Source organism: Pituophis catenifer, unplaced genomic scaffold (assembly GCF_029215685.1).
Source record: "Pituophis catenifer annectens isolate HBS135680 unplaced genomic scaffold, rPitCat1.0.hap2 SCAF_16, whole genome shotgun sequence".
Lineage (NCBI taxonomy): Eukaryota > Metazoa > Chordata > Lepidosauria > Squamata > Colubridae > Pituophis > Pituophis catenifer.
The window spans coordinates 12,737,407-12,757,301 of record NW_027256896.1 but is presented as its reverse complement, the minus strand read 5'-3'; the positions used below and the strand labels follow the sequence as shown (position 1 = coordinate 12,757,301).

General features: G+C 46.1%; 1 protein-coding gene across 2 annotated transcripts in view; it reads right to left on the bottom strand.

Annotated features, from left to right (window-relative positions):
* ERCC4 (ERCC excision repair 4, endonuclease catalytic subunit) overlaps window positions 1–19,272 on the bottom strand; it is a 28,391-nt gene extending 9,119 nt beyond the window's left edge. Inside the window, exons 1-8 of one of the 2 annotated variants that reach the window (XM_070955136.1) lie at window positions 19,093–19,272; window positions 15,808–15,988; window positions 12,128–12,323; window positions 10,006–10,213; window positions 6,239–6,419; window positions 5,147–5,275; window positions 3,412–3,555; window positions 1,318–1,894 (exon numbers count right to left, since the gene is read on the bottom strand). In XM_070955136.1, coding sequence (XP_070811237.1) covers window positions 1,318–1,894; window positions 3,412–3,555; window positions 5,147–5,275; window positions 6,239–6,419; window positions 10,006–10,213; window positions 12,128–12,323; window positions 15,808–15,988; window positions 19,093–19,272 — 1,796 coding nt within the window. The remainder of the gene's footprint in view (window positions 1–1,317; window positions 1,895–3,411; window positions 3,556–5,146; window positions 5,276–6,238; window positions 6,420–10,005; window positions 10,214–12,127; window positions 12,324–15,807; window positions 15,989–19,092) is intronic. The other variant, XM_070955137.1, reaches the window with a different exon arrangement.
* Window positions 19,273–19,895: the final 623 nt, after the last annotated feature.

The window sequence follows — 19,895 nt, the reverse complement described above, 5'->3', positions numbered from 1 at the left end:
GGAAGGAAGGAAGGAAGGAAGGAAGGAAGGAAGGAAGGAAGGAAGGAAGGAAAGAAGGAAGGAAGGAAGGAAGGAAGGAAGGAAGGAAGGAAGGAAGGAAAGAAAGAAAGAAAGAAAGAAAGAAAGAAAGAAAGAAAGAAAGAAAGAAAGAAAGAAAGAAAGAAATGGCATTATTTTCATAAATAGAAGACAACATTTGTAGCGCAGGATTGAACTGTGGCATCTGTTGGCACTCTCTAAGCTTGGTTATTTTCTTGCAGACATTTTCATGACCCGACTAGGTAACATCATCAGAGCTACAGGAAGTGGAGTTTGCTCTCTGTTCATACAGTGATTTGCCCTGTTAGTGTTGGTGGGAATGTTCTCACTGGCTTCTTGATTAAGCTGTTCTTCACAGCATTGTTAGTACTCTTAGTCCCACTAATTGGTTAATGAAATGTCTTCAAGAAAACAAGCAAGCTCAGAGTCTGTAGAGATTCTCAGTCATCCAGGTCATGCAGCAAAACCGTGACCTGGATGACGGAGAATGTCTACAGACTTTTGGATGAACACCCTTGGAATGGTGTGGAAGTAGGAATGGATTTCCAGAGGGGGAAAAAATGCAGACTGCAGGAACCAGGAGCATTAACTCAGGTGACCCTGAGGACACAGACAAACATCCAAGTGGCCTCAATGACCCTCTCAAAGGATGCAAATGACCAGCTGGCTGCAAGGAGTATCAATCCTCCCATTCCCCACCATCCTCTCAGAGCTGAGGAAGCTTCTTGGATGAGAAGCGAAATGTCTTCAAAAAACCAGGAAGTCCAGTTGCCTCCTGAAAAAGCACCTTTGGGACAACCGTGACCTGGATGACGGAGAAACTCTACAGACTTTTAGCTATGGAATTTGGGATGAACGCTCTTTGAATGGTGCGGGAGTAGGAATGGATTTCCAGAGGAGAAAAAAAATTGCAGACTACAGGAACCAGAAGCACTAACTCAAGTGACCCTGAGGACACAGATGAACCTCCAGGTGGCCTCAACGTCCCTCTCAAAGGATACAAATGACCAGCTGTCTGCAAGGAATATAAATCCTTCCATCCTTCACCATCCAGTCAGAGCTGAAGAAGCTTCTTGGATGAGAAGCAAAACATCTTCAAAGGGAAAAAAAAAGAAGAAAGTCTAGGTGCCTTGCTTGTCCAGTTGGGACAAGCAAGCTCGGAGAACACCAAAGACCTCTCACATTTTTATTTTTATTTTTTGTTCCTATTTAGCCTGGAGTATAAACTTAACCAGAACAATCTCCTTCAGCCATTGCTCCCTTTCAAGCCAAAGTTACCTCAACGGCTTTCCTGGTCTGCTGGCCTTGTAAACTTCCAGCTGGCGAACAAAAGTCAGCTCGGCATCGTACAAGACGACGTATCTGGGCTCCACCTCGTGCAAGACGGACGTGAGGGCGTACGGATCCCCGCAGCCATTTAAAGGATGGATAACGGTCAGCGGTTCCTTTAGGATACCGTAATAGGCATCGGAGGAGGACAGTTTTAACTGGAGACCCTCGGATCTTTCCCCGTTGCTCTCCTGGCTGCTGTTGAGGCCCTCAGAATCTCCTTCTTCTACCTTGACGTTTTCCTGCTGCTCCGTGTTCAACATTTGCGTCAAGGTTAACTCTGCCTTTTTCTTTTTCCTTTTCGGCTTGGAGGATTCCGTTTTGGCTTTCTTGGCCAGCGGTTCTCGGCCGTTCTTGTCACGGTCCTTGGCCTCTCTCCGGTTCTTCAGGCCGGCCGCGCTCGCTTCCTTATCCGACCCGAAGGTTTTGTTGTAGAGTCTGGTTAAATAGGCTTCGGTCCCGACGGTGATGTATTCCTTGAGCTGAGCGCAGGTACGGTCATCGCTGGCACATACCAGCACTCGGCCTGCAGCCAAAGAGAGTTTCCACGCGTACGGCTTGAAATCAAGTCAACCTTTCCTCTCCTACAGGGGGTCCTCGAGTTACAACCAGAGCTTCTGTTGCTACGCCAACCAAAGAGGGTGGGTGCCTGACTTTATGTAAAACACTGCGATTGATAAATGAATCCCGCAGTCGTTTAAGCGAGTCCCGGCTTCCCCTTCCTTTACTTTGCTGGTTGGAAGATGGCTGGGGAGGTCACAAATGGGGATCATGCCGGTTGCCAAGCGCCCAAATTTTAATCACGTGACTGGCAGGATGCTGCAACAGTCATAAGTGCAAGGACCAGTCGTAAGTCACCTTTTTTTTTCCAGTAGCAGTGTAACTTTGAATGGTCACTAAAGGAATGGTTGTAAGTCGAGGACCATCTGTATTTTTAACAGAAAAAAAATAAGTATGGAGTCTTCACAAAATAGGGCAGCTGTCATCATCCTTCTAATAAAAGTGCTATTGTTTGGGGACTCAGCTAGTCTGGGACAAAAGTTTTATATCTGAAGTTCAACTGAAGCGGTTTCAGGAAGGAATGAAGGGATATCCTTCCTTCCTTCCTTCCTTCCTTCCTTCCTTCCTTCCTTCCTTCCTTCCTTCCTTCCTTCCTCTTCCTCCTGTTCCTTCCTTCTTCCCTCCCCCCTTCCTTCCTTCCTCCCTTCTTTTCCTCCCTCCCTCCCTGAAGAATCTCTCCCTTTACACAGCTCCAAAATTATATATTTTTTTTAACGATTTCAACACATTTATGATTTTGACAATGCTAATTGTCCAGGCTGCCTCAGGAGATGGTGTCTTTCTTTAACTTGAGGCTGGACCTTAGGAATGGAAGCAGGGGTGGGCTGCTGTAAGTTCACAGGGGTTCACAGGAGAATCTCTAGCTAAGATTCTGTGCAGTTTGGAGAACCCCCAAATCCCACTCCTGGCTGGCCCCACCCACCCTCCCCTCCCAGGAGTCCCCACGCGGCCCGTTTTGAATGCAGGTAAGTGCAGGGCGCGCACGGAGGTTCAGGGAGGGTGAAAAACAGGCCTATCGGAAGTTTAGGAAGGCTGGAAACGGGCCCGTTTCCGGCCTCCAGAGGGCCTCCAGAGCCTGGGGAGGCCATTTTCACCCTCCTTGAGAAAAGCCTCTGGAGCCCGGGGAGGGCATACCCATGCCCCACCATGGTGCAGGAGGCCGACTAGGCCATGCCCACCATGGCCACGCCCACCCCCATCCAGCAACCGGGCAGAGATCCCCTTGTTAAAATTTTTGAAGCCCACCGCTGAATGGAAGCCTCGACCGGATGACTTTAGAGCTGTTTTCATAGAACTCCCAGATTATTTGACAATATCACACTTTTCTCCTCATGCCAAAACGTCTTTACATCCAGCCTCTATTTTGCTGGAGTTCTTTCGGAGTCGGTGTGGAGTCTACTTCAAATTTCAAAAGAGGCCTCTTGCCCTTGAAGTGTGCACAAAGAAGGCAGATGCTCCCAATGAGATTTCTGGCTGTCTCACCCTGTCCATCCTTGTCTGGAGGTAGGTCCTCACCTGGCCCACCGAGGGCTTCGCTGTCGGCGTTCTCCTTTTCAATCTCCTTCAGCACTTCTCCCAGAGCTTCCCACTTCGGACTGCTTTCCAGGACCAATTCCCGCTTCTGTTCTGAAAGGGGACACAGATTATGAGGGTTTTTCCCCCCTATTTTCAGCATCAGCTCAACATCAAAGGTTTTTGTTTTGTTTTGTTTTAAATTTGGTGATTATAAGCTTGTACAGGAGCACCGGAACAATATTGGAATTACTGTATTTTTCAGAGTATAAGATGCACCGGAGTATAAGACGCACCAAGATTTTGAAGAGGTAAACAAGGAAAAAAAAGTTATTGCCCTCCCCGGCCCCCAGGAGCACTCTGCAGGCCTCCCAAACCCTCTGCGCATCCCATTTTTTCGCACAAATGGGACCTGCAGAGTGCTCCTAGGGGCTGGGGAGGGCAAAAATGCCCCCGTTTTTGGCCTGCCAAACCCCCCCACGCGTTGCATTTTTGCCCTCCCCAGCACCCTTGAGCACTCTGCAGGCCTCCCAAACCCTCTGCAAAAACGGGACACACGGGGGTGGGGTTTCAGGCGGCCAAAAATGGCTGCATTCGGTGTATAAGACGCACCAACATTTCCACCCTCTTTTAGGGGGGAAAATGTGCGTCGTAAACTCCAAAAGTACGGTATATTAAAAATTATTTGAGAACAGTGTGCCCTATCTATTCAGAAGCCCCCCCCCCAAAAAAACCCCTATACAGGTAGTCCTTGACTTACGACCACAATTGAGCCCAATGTTTATGTTGCTAAGTGAGAAATTTGTTAAGTGAGTTTCGCCCCATTCCACGATCTTTCTTGCCACGTTTGTTAAGTGGATGACTGCCCTTGTTAAGCTAGTAACCCGGTTGTTAAGTGAATCTGGTTTCCCATTGACTTGTCGCAAAAGGGGATCACGTGACCCCAGACACCGTAAGCATCATTTCATAGTTATAGCTACATGTTGTGGCCCGCCAACGGCCAGCAGAGCTGGTGGCAGTCTCAGACAGTGAAGAGGTTGGGGAGGAACATGGGCCAGTCCTGGAGTCTGGGGAAGGCTCTGATGAGGGCTCTGCGTCGGAGGCAGAGAGGGGGCCAGGGCCGTATGCCAGTTATCAGCTGCCTTCAGAGTCAGACATCAGTGAGGCAGATGAACAGCTGGAGCCTGTTCCCAGTGTGCGCATGTGCAGAGTTGCCAGATGAAGGGAATAGCTAAAGAACAATAACAGCTAATAGCCTGTTATTAACATTCAGCTGCCTGCAATTACTGCAAGTTCGAATCTCCCCAGGCTCAAGGTTGACTCAGCCTTCCATCCTTTCTAAGGTAGGTAAATTGAGGACCCAGTTTGTGGGGGCAATAAGCTGACTTTGTATAAATATACGAAAGTATGAAGGCTATTGCTTAACGCATTGTAAGCCGCCCTGAGTCTCCAGAGAAGGGCGGCATATAAATCAAAATTAAAAAAAAAACAAAAAAAAAAAAACAAGGGTTGACTCAGGAGTAAAGCCACAGGTGGATGATGAAGGGCCCCTCCCATAGGGAATAAAAGAGGAGCGAAAGGGGAGGGGAGTTTGCAGGAGACAATTAGGTCGCTTAATTGGTTCGTGACTCCTTGCCAAGTTTTGAAGATATTGGCCTGGCAGCTCTCCTAAGATGCTACATCGGTGAAGAAGGGTGTGCTATACCTTTCACTTCTTTGACCTCTGTTTTCTCCGAGCCTTTTTTTTTCTTACTCGCGTTATCTTCTGGCAGGCGATAAACTCTACTCCGAGCGTTCAGAAACATTGATGTACTAGAATCCAGAAAAAGCCAGCCTAGGAGATGAATATGAAGTAAGATAAGACGATAAAGAGAGATAAACGTTAAATATAAACTTGACCAGTGATGTTCAAAGGAAGAAAACTTTATTTTGCAATGCAGGTGTTTGGAGCCATTACAGATCATCCTCATCTTACGACCGCAATGGAGACTATCTGTTACGATCGTAAAGTTGTGACCGTTGTAAATGGAGGTCTTCATAGGACCGATCTGATTTTGTTTTACAAAAAAAGGTCGTGAAGCAAATCACAACTTCTGGAGGCAAGTTGTTCCACTGATTAACTGTTCTAACAGTCAGGAAATTTCTCCTTAGTTCTAGGTTGCTTCTGTTTCGTACATTAACAAAGTGTGCCTATTAGTACATTAATAAATATGCCTATCACAGGCAGTTAATAAACCAGGAAATTCACTCCAAGTCCTATCACATGCAGGACTATCGCAAAATTGATATGTCAACGAAATGAGGGATTTAAAAAAAAAAAAAGAAAGCTTAAAGGATAAGCCAATTCTCTCTCTCTTTTTTTTTTTTACCCCAACATACTTGTTTGAGGCAGGCATACGTGCCATGCTTCCCTCCCTACAACCCCAGAAAAAAGATTTACCACTTAATTTTGCTTTTGGCTTGAACCTGCCCCAACAGATGGCAACAGAAACGCTAATAATTTCCACGTGTGATAAATGTCTTGAAATAACCCGGCTTCCAGATCCTTACGTTTCCCTTCTTCCCTTCCCAGCAGCCAAGACCTCCTTATATAATGACTAAGGCATCTGATTGTGAACGGTACACGTTTTTTTCAAGCAACAGCCGTTAAGTGGGAGGCTGGATATATTTCGTGTCCTCCAGCCTTCTGGAGAGATGGGAACATTCGGGAACATTGGCCCGCGCGTGTGTTTGCTGTTTTTGCTTCTAATTAAAACTTTCGCTTTTTTATCGTGGAGTGAACCGACACCGTGCCTACCTGAATTCTGACCGAAAGCTTTTTCCGACACTTTCAGGGATTCTAAAAGATGAAGGAAAGTGACGCAGTCGTACTGAGTCAAGTACTGTAGCAATGTACGGAGGATCTTCAAATCTTGGACCAGGGATTTGGTCTTGGATCCGAGCTGGTGCCAAAGAGGATCTAAATAATGACGGATTGTCTGGAAATACAGCATTGGGAATCGTGGTTAGCGCGTGATGCAGCCATCGATGCTTGATCCAAACCAGCTGATCTCTTAACAGATTTAGCAAAAGCGCTTCAGACTTATATACTGCTTCGCCGGGCTTTTACAGCCCTCTCTAAGCAGTTTACAGAGTCAGCCTATTTTCCCCCAACAATCTGGGTCCTCATTTTACTGACCTTGGAAGGATGGAAGTCAACCTTGAGCCTGGTGAGATTTGAACTGCTGCCAGTTGGCAGAATTAGCCTGCAATACTGCATTCTAACCACTGCACACATTGGAAGGAAGGAAGGAAGGAAGGAAGGAAGGAAGGAAGGAAGGAAGGAAGGAAGGAAGAATAGCAATAGCATTTATACTTATATACTGCTTCACAGTGCTTTTACAGCCCTCTCTAAGCGGTTTACAGAGTCAGCCTATTGTCCCCAACAATCTGGGTCCTCATTTTACCAACCTCGGAAGGATGGAAGGCTGAGTCAACTGCTGGTAGTTGGCGGAGTTAGCCTGCAATACTGCATTCTAATGCAGTATTTAGTATTTGGAGGGCTGCAAACCTTTAAAAAGAACCAAGTCATAGATTTCTTTCCATTCTTCAATGTTGCCCATTCACAGCCACACCTGATTCCATTGAAATTTTTTGTTCGACTTTTAGGGACCTTAGATTAAAGATGTTTAGCCCAAGATTATTATTATTTTTTTAGACAAAAAAAATGAATTCTGATTCCAATGATGTTATGATCCTAGCACACAACCGCCCAATAAAAGAACATTTATTTCATTGTTAACGAGCTTACGATAAGCAAGCCAGAGACTTGGAGACCTCATAAAACATTCTTTTATGTAAAAACACAGTTCAAGTATTAACAGATGTCAGCCCCTCCGTTAAAAAATAAAAAAAAAAATAGACTGCTCCCTAAACTAAACACAGCTGGAAAGAAAGGAGAAAAGTTCAACTGGGAGAGTTTTGACTAGGTGCTGCTGAAGCTCATGACATTTCACAAAACATAAAAAAAAAAAAAAGCAAAAATAAAACCACAGCGAAATTCCTTCCAAAAGAAACAGATGCGCAATCTGAAGAGGCTTTTGCTAAATTAAAGGGAAGGGAAACTGCCGTTAATGAATGCATCGCTTCTTTGGATGGCCAACAATCAACAGAAACATCACTACTTTTTCCTCCTTATAACTTAGCATTATAACTCTATAACTGTCTGATTTGGCTCTGCAACCCAGCCAGACAGCCACAGACTTCAGAGGATAATTGGAACTGCAGAAAAAACAATGGCTACCAACCTGCCTCCCATTGAGGACCTGTATCCTGCACGAGTCAAAAAGAGGGCTGTGAAAATATCTACAGACCCCTCGCATCCTGGACATAAATTGTTTCAACTCCTACCCTCAAAATGACGCTATAGAGCACTGCACACCAGAACAACTAGACATAAGGACAGGTTTTTCCCGAACGCCATCACTCTGCTAAACAAATAATTCCCTCAACACTGTCAAACTATTTACTAAGTCTGCACTCAGTAAATCTTCTCATTGTTCCCACCACCCATCTCCTGATTGTACGACTGTAACTTTGTTGTTTGTATCTTTACGATTTATATTGATAGTTTCCTAGTATGATTTGATTGCTTATTTGTACCCTATGACTATCATTAAGTGTTGTACCTTATGATTCTTGACGAACGTATCTTTTCTTTTATGTACACTGAGAGCGTATGCACCAAAGACAAATTCCTTGTGTGTCCAATCACATTTGGCCAATAAAGAATTCTATTCTATTCTATTCTATTCTATTCTATTCTATTCTATTCTATTCTATTCTATTCTATTCTAATTCTATGATTCTTGATGAATGTATCTTGTCTTTTTATGTACAGTGAGAGCATATGCACCAAAGACAAATTCCTTGTGTGTCCAATCACACTTGGCCAATAAAGAATTCTATTCTATTCTATTCTATTCTATTCTATTCTATTCTATTCTATTCTATTCTATTCTATTCTATTCTATTCTAATTCTATTCTATGATTCTTGATGAATGTATCTTGTCTTTTTATGTACAGTGAGAGCATATGCACCAAAGACAAATTCCTTGTGTGTCCAATCACACTTGGCCAATAAAGAATTCTATTCTATTCTATTCTATTCTATTCTATTCTATTCTATTCTATTCTATTCTATTCTATTCTATTCTATTCTATTCTATTCTAATTCTAATTCTATTCTATGATTCTTGATGAATGTATCTTGTCTTTTTATGTACAGTGAGAGCATATGCACCAAAGACAAATTCCTTGTGTGTCCAATCACATTTGGCCAATAAAGAATTCTATTCTATTCTATTCTATTCTATTCTATTCTATTCTATTCTATTCTATTCTATTCTATTCTATTCTATTCTATTCTAGCCAAGCATTTCCTCCTCTGAGCTGGGAATTCTTCCCAGGAATATCCTTCAAATGCTACAGCTAAGTGTCAGCCATGGTGTACAGCCGAGCAGCTGTGAAGCAGCCACACAACTGAGAAGCAGGGCGGGCATCTGCGCCCTGGCTGTGCCTAGCCGTTTGCAGCCTAATGGTTTCTGCGTGATGGGTGAATGGGCGGGGCTGGGAAGAGGCTTAAATGGCGGGTGGTTAGTCCTGACATTGTTTTCACATGGTGACTGCCAGTTCGTGCTGGAGTTACCGTATTTTTCAGAGTATAAGATGCACCTTTTTCCCCCCTAAAAGGGGGTGAAACTTTAGGTGCGCCTTATACACCGAATGTAGCCCCGCCCACCCTCTGGCCCCCACCCTTTGGCCTCTGCCTCCCAGCAGTTACCTCCTTGCAGCAAACAGCAAGAAGAAACAGCCGGTTTCAGCTTCAGCACAGCCTAATTAGCACAAGTTCATTGGATCGGCCTCCTGACTCTCAGCTGTTTTGCTCTCAGCTGTTTTGCGGGGGCCTCTGCTGCTTGCTGCCAGGAGGTAAATGGCTGGGAGCAATTTTTTTTTCCTTGTGCTAATCAAGCTATGCTGAAAACGAACATGAAAGTAAAACAGGCTGTTTGCTGCAACGAGGCAAAATTGCTGGGAGGCAGAGGCAGATTTCTTTTTCTTGTATTCCTCACCAAAAAAAGGTAGGTGCGTCTTATACTCCGAAAAATTTGGTATTTGTGACGAAGATAAACCAATTGCAACCCAGGACTGTGTCCTATGCTTTCTTTCCGCGAATTACCGGAACCTGACATAAAGCTTGGGAAGCTGAAGGCTCTTTCGTCTTCATTTCAGCTCCACAGACCATTATCTCCTCGTTACTGAATGGCCACCTCCTCCCGAAGAGGCTCAACTGCAAGGAAGTCCAACTTAGATCCTGCAATTAATGCAGCTTTAGTAATCAGCACAGAAATATCACCGAATCAGAGGGAACGCGAGTCCAACTTTTTAGAACGCCCATGTCTGGAAGTAATACATTTTGATTCGGAGAAACAAACGTTACTACTCTCAAGACTTCTACGAATCAATGCACTCCGCAGGGCAAGCTGATGAGAAGGGCGCCCCCGACTTCGCCAAAGAAGAGGTACCTTTTCAAACGCCGTGCCAATGGCATTTTCTAAGGACAGATCCTCCACTTCCAGAGCAGGGTTGCACTGCTTCAGTTCCTTCAGACAGGCGTTCAGGATGTCCAGTATGGAACTCTGGATGGCACGCATGGCTGGCGTCATAGTGATGTGGATTTCCACCACTTCGGGTTTGTGTCGCTCTAGAAAAGAGTGCACCACCGCGTGAAACCTGGGGAAGAGAAAGACGGGAAGATCTCAGCAAGGAACTGCACAAATCATCTCCCTGTCCTGGTTCCTAGCTACTGTGTGGACAGTTCATCTAAGTCCTCAGATTGGAAGGATCTTTTCAATCCAAAAAGAGGCTTTTCTAAAAGGCAATTGGGTTTTTTTCCCCTTTGAAAACATTTCGCTCCTCATCCAAGAGGCTTTGGGTCAGACCTGGAAGCCATCTTTTACGTTTGGGCCTTCAGGCCTGCCACATCTTCTTCTGTGGGAAAATGGGAGGGGGGATTGCATAGAATGTAGATGATATGTAGTCAAAATAACATTCCTTTCTCAGAGAGTCAAGGATGCCTTGCCCTGGCAAGTTGGATGACAGGGAGGTGTCTTCAGTTTGGACTGTGGATGACTGGACCATGTGGCGCTCCCATGTAACACCTCTCCTGCGCGAGCTGCACTGACTCCCGGTGGTCTTCCAGGTGCGCTTCAAGGTTTTGGTCCATGGCTTAGGGCCTGGTTATTTACGGGATCGCCTGCTGCCGCAAACGGCCTCCCACCAGCTGGTACGCTCTCACAGAGAGGGACTCCTCTGGGTGCCGTCGGCCAAACAATGTCGGCTGGCAACCCCCAGGGGGAGAGGCTTCTCTGTGGGGGCACCTACTATCTGGAACAAGCTCCCCCCAGAGATATGGAGGATCCCGGATCTACGCACCTTCCACCGCGCTCTCAAGACCTTTTTATTTCACCAGGCTGGTCTGGCCTAACCTCTCCCATTCTCTTTTTAATGTAAATTTTAATGTAAATTTTAATTTTGTTCTTAACCTGGGGTTTTAAATTTGTCTTGGGCTAAATTGATTTAATTCGATTTTACTTCTGCTCTTAAATTTTTGTATTCTATGTGTTTTATCTTGTGCCTGTTCACCGCCCTCAGTCCTTCGAGAGTAGGGCGGTATATAAGTCAAAAATAAATGAAATGAAATGAAAAATGAAATGTGATGGAAACGAGGGGCAGGGAATTGAACTTTCACTTGGGTGGGGAAAACCTGGAAACTTTCAGATTCGGGTTTTCCCAGATGTGCCAATATGACATCTCTAATAAATAGTAACTTTGAGGAAATCTAAGCCTGGGAGTTTTCTTTCGTTGAGGGTGTTAATTGGAACCTCAACGTTAACCTGAATCTGACATTTTGTTGTGGCCTGTTGGCTGCCAGCCCCTCCAGCAGCTGAATCAGAGGAGGCGGCAGCAGCGTGGGAGTCAGGGTCAGCATCAAGGCAACCTGAGAGCTCCGAGGGGGAAGAGGAAATGGAGCTGTCGAGAGAGAGAGAGAGGGGGGGGGGGGAGGGAGAGAGAGAGGCAGAGGCAGAGGCAGAGCCTGGGCGGGTCCATCACCCCTCAGATGGAGAGTCAACAGCCCCCAGGTCTGGAGGTGGCTGATGAGGAAGAGGAGGAACAGCTGGGCCCAGTGCCTGATGTGCAGATGAGCAGAAGGCAGAGGAGAGGAGAGCAGTGGAAATCTATGAGCCGGTCCTTGGGTCAGAAGAGCCACCGCTGCTAACTAAGCTCCATCCTAGCTCTGGGGATAAAAGGCGGGGGGGCGGAGATGAATGGGTGTGGCAGACAACTAATAATCTTCGGGCCAGCCGGACTTATTAGCCTGCGTTGAGAGAGAAACATTTTTGCCAGGGCTGCTGGCGCTCCTAATAAAGGAATCATTGCTTCAACTGCAGAGAGTTTGTCGTGTTTGGGGAGCTGGGTCAGAACAGGCTTCTTCAGTTCTGGATGAGAAACAAAATGTTTTCAGAGGAACAAAAAAAAAAAAAACCAAGAAATTCCAGTTGCGTTTTGGAAAAGCGCCTTTGGGACAACCATGACCTGGATGACCGAGAATTTCCATCGATCCTTCCCATCCTTAAGCCACCTTACCTTGGCCAGAGATACAGCTTCCTCACGAAGAGGTTTCGCATGACCCTTTCCACATGACAAAAGCCGGTGCTAAAAGCCAGGGCGTTATCGGTGAAGGCTTTGACAAAACCTTGCTTGTTCTTCTGGCGATAAAGCCGCAGGATGAAAGCTTCTTGGCACGACTCGATGATTCTGTGGGCTTTGTACACCAGAATTCCTGGAGTGAAGAACAAGAATAAATTGGAAGCAGCAGGGCTGGGGATGGCGGTGAGGAGTCCGGGACAAAACACACGAAGAGGACGTGAAGTTTTTCAAGGCAGGTCAAGAATTTGAAAGGTTTTGCTGATGAAAGAAGCATGAGACATTTTTAACTACCCTCTGGCACCTTCTCCAGAGAGACAAAGAATGGATGCTTTTAATGCCTTCTTCAGGACAAGCGTGTCCTGGTTTGAAATCGGCTCAAGGAATTCAAATTGTAGGAAGTTAGCACCTACCCCTCTCCTAGAAGAACGAAATATTTTAGGAAATATTAAAAAGGCAGAATATATTTCCCTGGATGAGAAATGGAGAAACATGTTTTAAAGACAAAGCAGCTTTCTGTCTCCCCCCACCGTTGTCAATGGGCCATTAAGGCCTCAGCCAAGCTCGCTCATTTCCCCCCCACACCTTTGTCAATGGACCATCATCTGCAACACAATAGGACTCATCTAGCAACAGAAACTCCCCACATGGCACCTGGGAAGATTATATCAGCCAGCAAGGCTAGCTAAGACCCCCCCCATCCCCTGGAAGTCTGACAACCAATCAGGATACTCTTCCTGTGCCCCAGGAAGTTCAAAGCGCAGAGAGGGCATAAAAACTAAGGCACGCTCAACATCTCAGCCCTTTTCTGTTCAGGAACTCAAACCATGTGATCCTGTCCACCATTAAACCATCTTTCCAAGCAGTCTCCATGTTTCCAGTGTCTTTTTCCCCACTTGGAGCTGAACCCAGATGGATATTTTCTTCCAACAAAATAAGAACCGGAATTACTCCCTGACCTTAGGAGAATTATTCAAATGAAATACCAAACCTTGATAGGATGCATCTACTGTATTTTTCGGAGTAAGTAACTAAGACACACCTTAGTTTTTGGGGAGGAAAATAAGAAAAAAACTGATTGGCAGGTAGATTGGCCTCCCCGAATACCCCAATCAGCTATTCCCAGAGAGGAATTTTAGCAACAGGTTCCTTGGTTGTGAGCTCTGTGCCTTGCTTTTTTTTTTTCTTTTTTTTTCTGCCTCTGAAACTTCTGAAACTCTGTTTCAGAAAAAACTTTTTTTCCTGCCTCTGAAAGCCTCCGAAACAGCTTCAGGGAAAAAAGCCTCTGAAGCTCTGTTTGGGGGCTTTTTTTCTGAAGCTTCATTTCTGATGCTTTTTTTCAGCCTCTGAAACCTCCATTTGAGAAGCTGGGCGGGGCTACATTTGGAAGACGCATCCAGATTTTCACCCCCTTTTTTGGGGGAAAAAGGTGCATCTTATACTCCGAAAAATACGGTACTCAAAAATATGACCCATGGAATACAGCAGGATTCACTCTTCAGATAAAAGCTCATAGGATTAAGGAGCAACCACTATGATCAACCAGAATCTCCAGGAAGCCACAAGCCGCACGTAAAAGTAATGGTTGATGGGCCTGTTTTCTTTTCAGAATGCACCTTTAAACAATTGGGGATCTCCCTTAATAAAAGCCGGGGTACTTACGAGACCGCCTTCTGCCACCAATAGCCTCCCACCGGCCAGTACGCTCACACAGAGCAGGCCTCCTCAGGGTGCCGTCCGCCAGACAATGTCGGCTGGCGACCCCCAGGGGGAGAGCCTTCTCTGTGGTGGCGCCCACCCTCTGGAACAACCTCCCCCCAGAGTTACGTACAATAACAGACCTCCGGATTTTTCGTCGGGCCCTGAAAACCCATTTATTTCAACTAGCTGGGCTGGCTTGAGTCAAATTTTAAAGTAATTTTAAATTGGAACAGTTTTAATTATGGCCAAGATATTTAATTATTTTAATCAGTTTTTTAGATTTTGTATGTTTTGTATGTATGTCTTGTTTTTACTTTGGCTGTTCACCGCCCTGAGTCCTATATTGGAGAAGGGCGGTATAGAAATTTAAACAAACAAATAAATAAATAAATAAATAAATAAAAGACAGATCTAAAATCAAGGGATTGTAAGAGATTTCCAGGACTGAACTGTTCTGACCTAGGTTTCCTTAGAAAGTAAACAGCACAAACTTAGTCCTGACAAACCTCTTTAATTCAAACGGCTGTGAATTATTGTCATTCCCAGTCCAAAAGGCTTCTCAAACAGTCTTTCAGGGGAGTGTTCATCTTATCTCCCTTGGAATGCTGCCAGAGAACTAATTGCCACACGCAGGGCAAGGCCAAACTTAGCACAGAGTCAAACAGAGCTTTTCCAAAGCTTTTACCGACCAGATGAACTAATTGCTTCCTGCAAAAGCTCACGTCCCATTCGCTCCTCTTTTATGTCTTATTGGAGGGGCCAATCATCTCCAAGCCTTACTCCCAAGTCGACCCTGTTTTCTTAATTGTTCCTGTCTCCTGGCAGCTCTGTGCATGCGCACACTGGGAACAGGCTCCCGCTCTTCTTCTGCCTTGCTGATGTCAGACTCTGGAAACAGCAAAGAACTACCAAGTGGCCTTGGCCCCCTCTCTGCCTCCGACTCAGAGCCCTCATCTGAGCCTTCCCCAGACTCCAGGACTGGCCCCCATTCCTCCCCAACCTCTTCACTGTTCGAATCTGTTACCAGCTCTGCTGGCGGGCCACAACATGAACACAGCCACTTTGTCCTAACGTTACAGATCAGCCACAGATGCTGTTACTATTCTGTGACATTTTTACTCCAACCTTTCCCCTAAACTGGTCAGTGGCCTTATACCCTGTTCCAGTGGTGAAATCCAAATTTTTTTACTACTGGTTCTGTGGGCATGGCTTGGTGGGCATGGTGTGGCTTGGTGGGTTTGGCTTGGTGGGCATGGCAGGGGAAGGATACTGCAAAAACTCCATTCCCACCCCACTCTGGGGCCAGCCAGAGGTGGTATTTGCTGGTTCTCCGAAATGCTCAAAATTTCTGCTACCGGTTCTCCAGAACCTGCTGGATTTCACCCCTGCCCTGTTCCCCATCTCCAGTTTTAGCCGTTGGCTTTATAGCAGTCTTTCCCAACCTTGGTTACTTGAAGACAGGTGGACTTCAACTCCCAGAATTCCCCAGCCAACGTGGTAAACGTTAAGACATGCTGGCTGGGAAATTCTGGGAGTTGCAATCCACACATCTTCAAGTTGCAGAGGTTGGGAAACCCTGGCTTAAGAGAGACAGAAAGTGACTAGTTCAAGATTATCCTGCAAACCTCATGACCTAATTCCAGTAATATCTAACTAAGCCACACAGGCTTTTCGGGCAGAAAAGAATGTCCCGAGCATGTCTCCATGACTAATCTGTAGCTTACAAGCTGTATTTTTAATAGAGCTTCTCCCATGCTGACCTCTAGTGGGAATGACCCTATAAAACAAAGAACATTATTTGAAATTCGCCTATACGTGAACCGGGAAGAACAATAGCCCTGCATTTTTTTCAGTCTAGACTCAAAACTATGCACGGCATGCCGAGAGGCGGGAATGACACCCAGTTTTAAACTTCTTACCAGTGATAAGATCCGCAGGAATCCTGTCAGTCAGGAAATCCACCACCAGAATTCGGCTAGTGGCAAAAATAACTCCTCCCTGGGTGTAAACCTCATAGCGGCTGCTGCTGGCAATTTCATTTGTAACTCGCCGAGGAAGATAAGCAACGTTATCGGTCTTTAACTGGTCAATAAAATATTCCTGACAAAGGGAAAAATGATTCAGAGTAAAGAGGAAGATAAGCAATTAGTTTACTGTCTTTCACTGGTCACTAAAATATACCTGATAATGGAAAAATGATTCAGAGAAAGCCAGGCAGAAAAAAAGGATTTGTATTCTTTAGGCTAATTTGGGTGTCAGCAACCTGCAGCTCTGGAGCCGCATGCGGCTCTTTGGGCCCTCTGCTGTGGTTCCATGTCGGGTGATCCCACCACTGGCTGGCCCCGCCCCTCGCCCTCCCCTCCCAGTCACTCCTTGCCTGGCCTGAGAAGGAAAGGGCGACGGTGGGGGATGGAGAAGTGGCCGGAGGAGAGACAGAGAGATACAGAGAGGGGGGTGAGAGAGAGAGGGGGACAGAGGGAGGGAGGGGAGAGAAAGATGTCAAAAGGATTTTGTTGTTCCTGGTGTTTTTCAACAACCGGTTCTCTGCCTTAATAACCGGCTGGGTTGGCATGGCTAGAGGGGGGGCGGGGTCATGTGACCGGTGGAAGTGAGTGACATCAAGTTGGTCACACCCACCCAGATTTTGTATCTCCCAGTGTTTTCTGTGGGAAATGGGTCCAAATGGCTCTTTGAGTGTTTAAGGTTGCAGGCCTCTGGGCTAATTCCTTATTAGAGCAATTATTTTAAAATAGCTTTTTTTATTTCTGCAAACCTTAGATTCCCCAAATTCACTGTCAACTATTAAGCATAAGTGGGGGATTTGGGCTATGTCAGACTGGTTTTCAGCAAACGAGTTTCCTGGAAAAGGCCATTTTCCATAGGCCATAACATTTTATGTCTCCTGTTAACTAATGAGATTCAAATGCCTACCGATAGTAGAAATCCTATCCATATTACTCAGGAGTAACACCTCTGTTTAATTCAATGGGCTCCATTACTTGACATATATTTTATAGCATTGCAACCTAATGATGCCGTAAAGAAACAATTCAGATTTATAACATTATCTACGAATGCCTGCTTAGAAGTAAAGGGATTGCTTTTCTTATATGTTCCTAGAACTATGTCCAGATATGGATGGATGGTCAGACAGACAGACAGACAGATAGATTAGATAGATTGAGAGATGATAGACAGACAGATAGTTAGATGATAGGTAGATAGATGATAAGTAGATGATAGATGGATAATAGGTAGATAGATAATAGACAGACAAACAGACAGACAATAGGCAGATAGAAGATAGATAGAGGGAGGAAGGGAGGGGGAGAGAGAAAATATTCCTCAACCCACCTCATAGGCTTGTTGTGGGGAAATAGGAGGAGAAAGGAGTATGATACGTTCAACGCCTTGAGTTATTTATAAATAATAATAAAAGCAGGATGTAAATAAATAAATCTCTCTTGGGGGATTCTGCCAGAACACCCTTACACAAATGATGTCATGAGGCTTGAGTGTCATAGGACATGAGAATTTGGGTGGAGTGTTTTACACCACATTTGAGGAAAGTCCTTCACAAACTGGACCTTCATCCAGAGAAGGTCTATTACCAATGTTCTTGAAATTCAGGGACTTTGGAGCAATGACCAGGAGACGGTGAGTTATAGTCCCGCCTTAGCCATGAAAGCCAATTGGGTGACTTTATGCCAATCATATGGAGACGATGAGTTCTAGTTCTGCCTTAGCCATGAAAACCAATTGGGTGACTTTGGGCCAATCACCAGGAGACAGTGAGTTCTAGTCCCACCTTAGGCATGAAAACCAATTGGGTGACTTTGGGCCAATCATAAAGAGACGGCGAGTTCTAGTCCCACCTTAGGAATGAAAGCCAATTGGGTGACTTTGGGCCAATCATAAGGAGACGGTGAGTTCTAATGAAAGCCAATTGGGTGACTTTGGGCCAATGACCAAGAGACGGTGAGTTCTAGTCCTGCCTTAAGCATGAAAGCCAATGGGGTGATTTTGTGCCAATTTTGTGTGAGTTCTAATCCCACTTTAGCCATGAAAGCCAATTGGGTGACTTTATGCCAATCATATGGAGACGGTGAGTTCTAGTTGTGCCTTAGCCATGAAAGACAATTGGGTGACTTTGGGCCAATCACCAGGAGACAGTGAGTTCTAGTCCCACCTTAGGCATGAAAACCAATTGGGTGACTTTGGGCCAATCATAAAGAGACGGCGAGTTCTAGTCCCACCTTAGGAATGAAAGCCAATTGGGTGACTTTGGGCCAATCATAAGGAGACGGTGAGTTCTAATGAAAGCCAATTGGGTGACTTTGGGCCAATGACCAAGAGACGGTGAGTTCTAGTCCTGCCTTAAGCATGAAAGCCAATGGGGTGATTTTGTGCCAATTTTGTGTGAGTTCTAATCCCACTTTAGCCATGAAAGCCAATTGGGTGACTTTATGCCAATCATATGGAGACGGTGAGTTCTAGTTCTGCCTTAGCCATAAAAACCAATTGGGTGACTTTGGGCCAATCACCAGGAGACAGTGAGTTCTAGTCCCACCTTAGCCATGAAAACCAATTGGGTGACTTTGGGCCAATCATAAAGAGACGGCGAGTTCTAGTCCCACCTTAGGAATGAAAGCCAATTGGGTGACTTTGGGCCAATCATAAGGAGATGGTGAGTTCTAGTGAAAGCCAATTGGGTGACTTTGGGCCAATGACCAGGAGACGGTCAGTTCTAGTCCTGCCTTAAGCATGAAAGCCAATTGGGTGACTTTGGGCCAATCATATGGAGACGGTGAGTTCTAGTGAAAGCCAATTGGGTGACTTTGGGCCAATCACAAGGAGACGGTGAGTTCTAGTCCCACCCTAGGCATGAAAGCCAATTGGGTGACTTTGGGCCAGTCCCTCTCCCCCACCCCTCTCTCTCAGCCCAGCCTTCCTCACAGGGTTGTTGTGGTGGGGAAAAGAAAGACTGGATGCTCTGCTTGGAGCTGTCCCAAAACACGGGGCGGGGGGGGCGCCCTCTGCCCTCCCTCCCTGAATGACAGGCTTGGCCTTCCCACCCAAATAGGGCTAACACTGAACAGGAGCCCCCTCAGGCTTCTACAAGGCCAGGCCAGAGCGCGGCGTTAACCCGGGTTGAGCGTCCGGTGAGAAGGCGGGCTGGCTGAGGGAAAGTCTCCCCTACCTACCTCCTCCGCAGGGCTGGTGTTGAGCACCAGAACCAGCCGGGTGGGCTCGCAGTAGAGCCGAAGGAAGCGGAGGAGCAGGCGGTCGACGCCCAGCCCGCGGGCGCAGATGACCAGGCCGTCCTGGTGGAAAAGATCCAGGAAGATCTGCGTTTCGTGTTCGAGAGGCGGCCCGGCCGCCATGGCTACCGGCTGTCATCGGCAGCCTCTCTGCGCATGCGCCGGGAGAACCACGGAGTTAGCGAGGTAGAGCGACGCACGGAAACTTCCTGTGGCGCTCTTTTCAAGCCGGAAGCTCTTCTATCGATGTGGGAGTGGAGGGAGGGGTGAGAAAAGAAAGAGAGGGAGGGAGAACAAGGCGCCTGTTAAAGGAATCGAGCCTCGGAAAAACAGACAGCGCTGCTGCCATCTAGCGGTCGGCAGGTTGATTGTTTCAGGCTTTATTGCAATTTAAAACGATTATTAGCCGCTTTTAATAATTGAAACAATACAGCCAATTTATTGCAATTGTTTGTACTGGATCTAGCCTCTCCGGACAACCAATTATATTCTGCAGCGTTTCTCAACCTTCATAACTTTTAAGAAGCCTGGACTTCCAAACTCCCAATATTCTCCAGCCAGACTTTCTTAAAGTAGCTGCGGTTGAGAAAGGGCCATACAAGTATGGAACATAAGTTTTAAAAAGTTATCCCAATACAAGAAGCCAGGAGGGATGGCCGCGACCTGTGTCACGATTAAGACAGCAGAAGAAAAGGGGTGATTTGGATGGCCAGGACCTCTGCCCCCCTCCCCGCCCCCCAACTAGG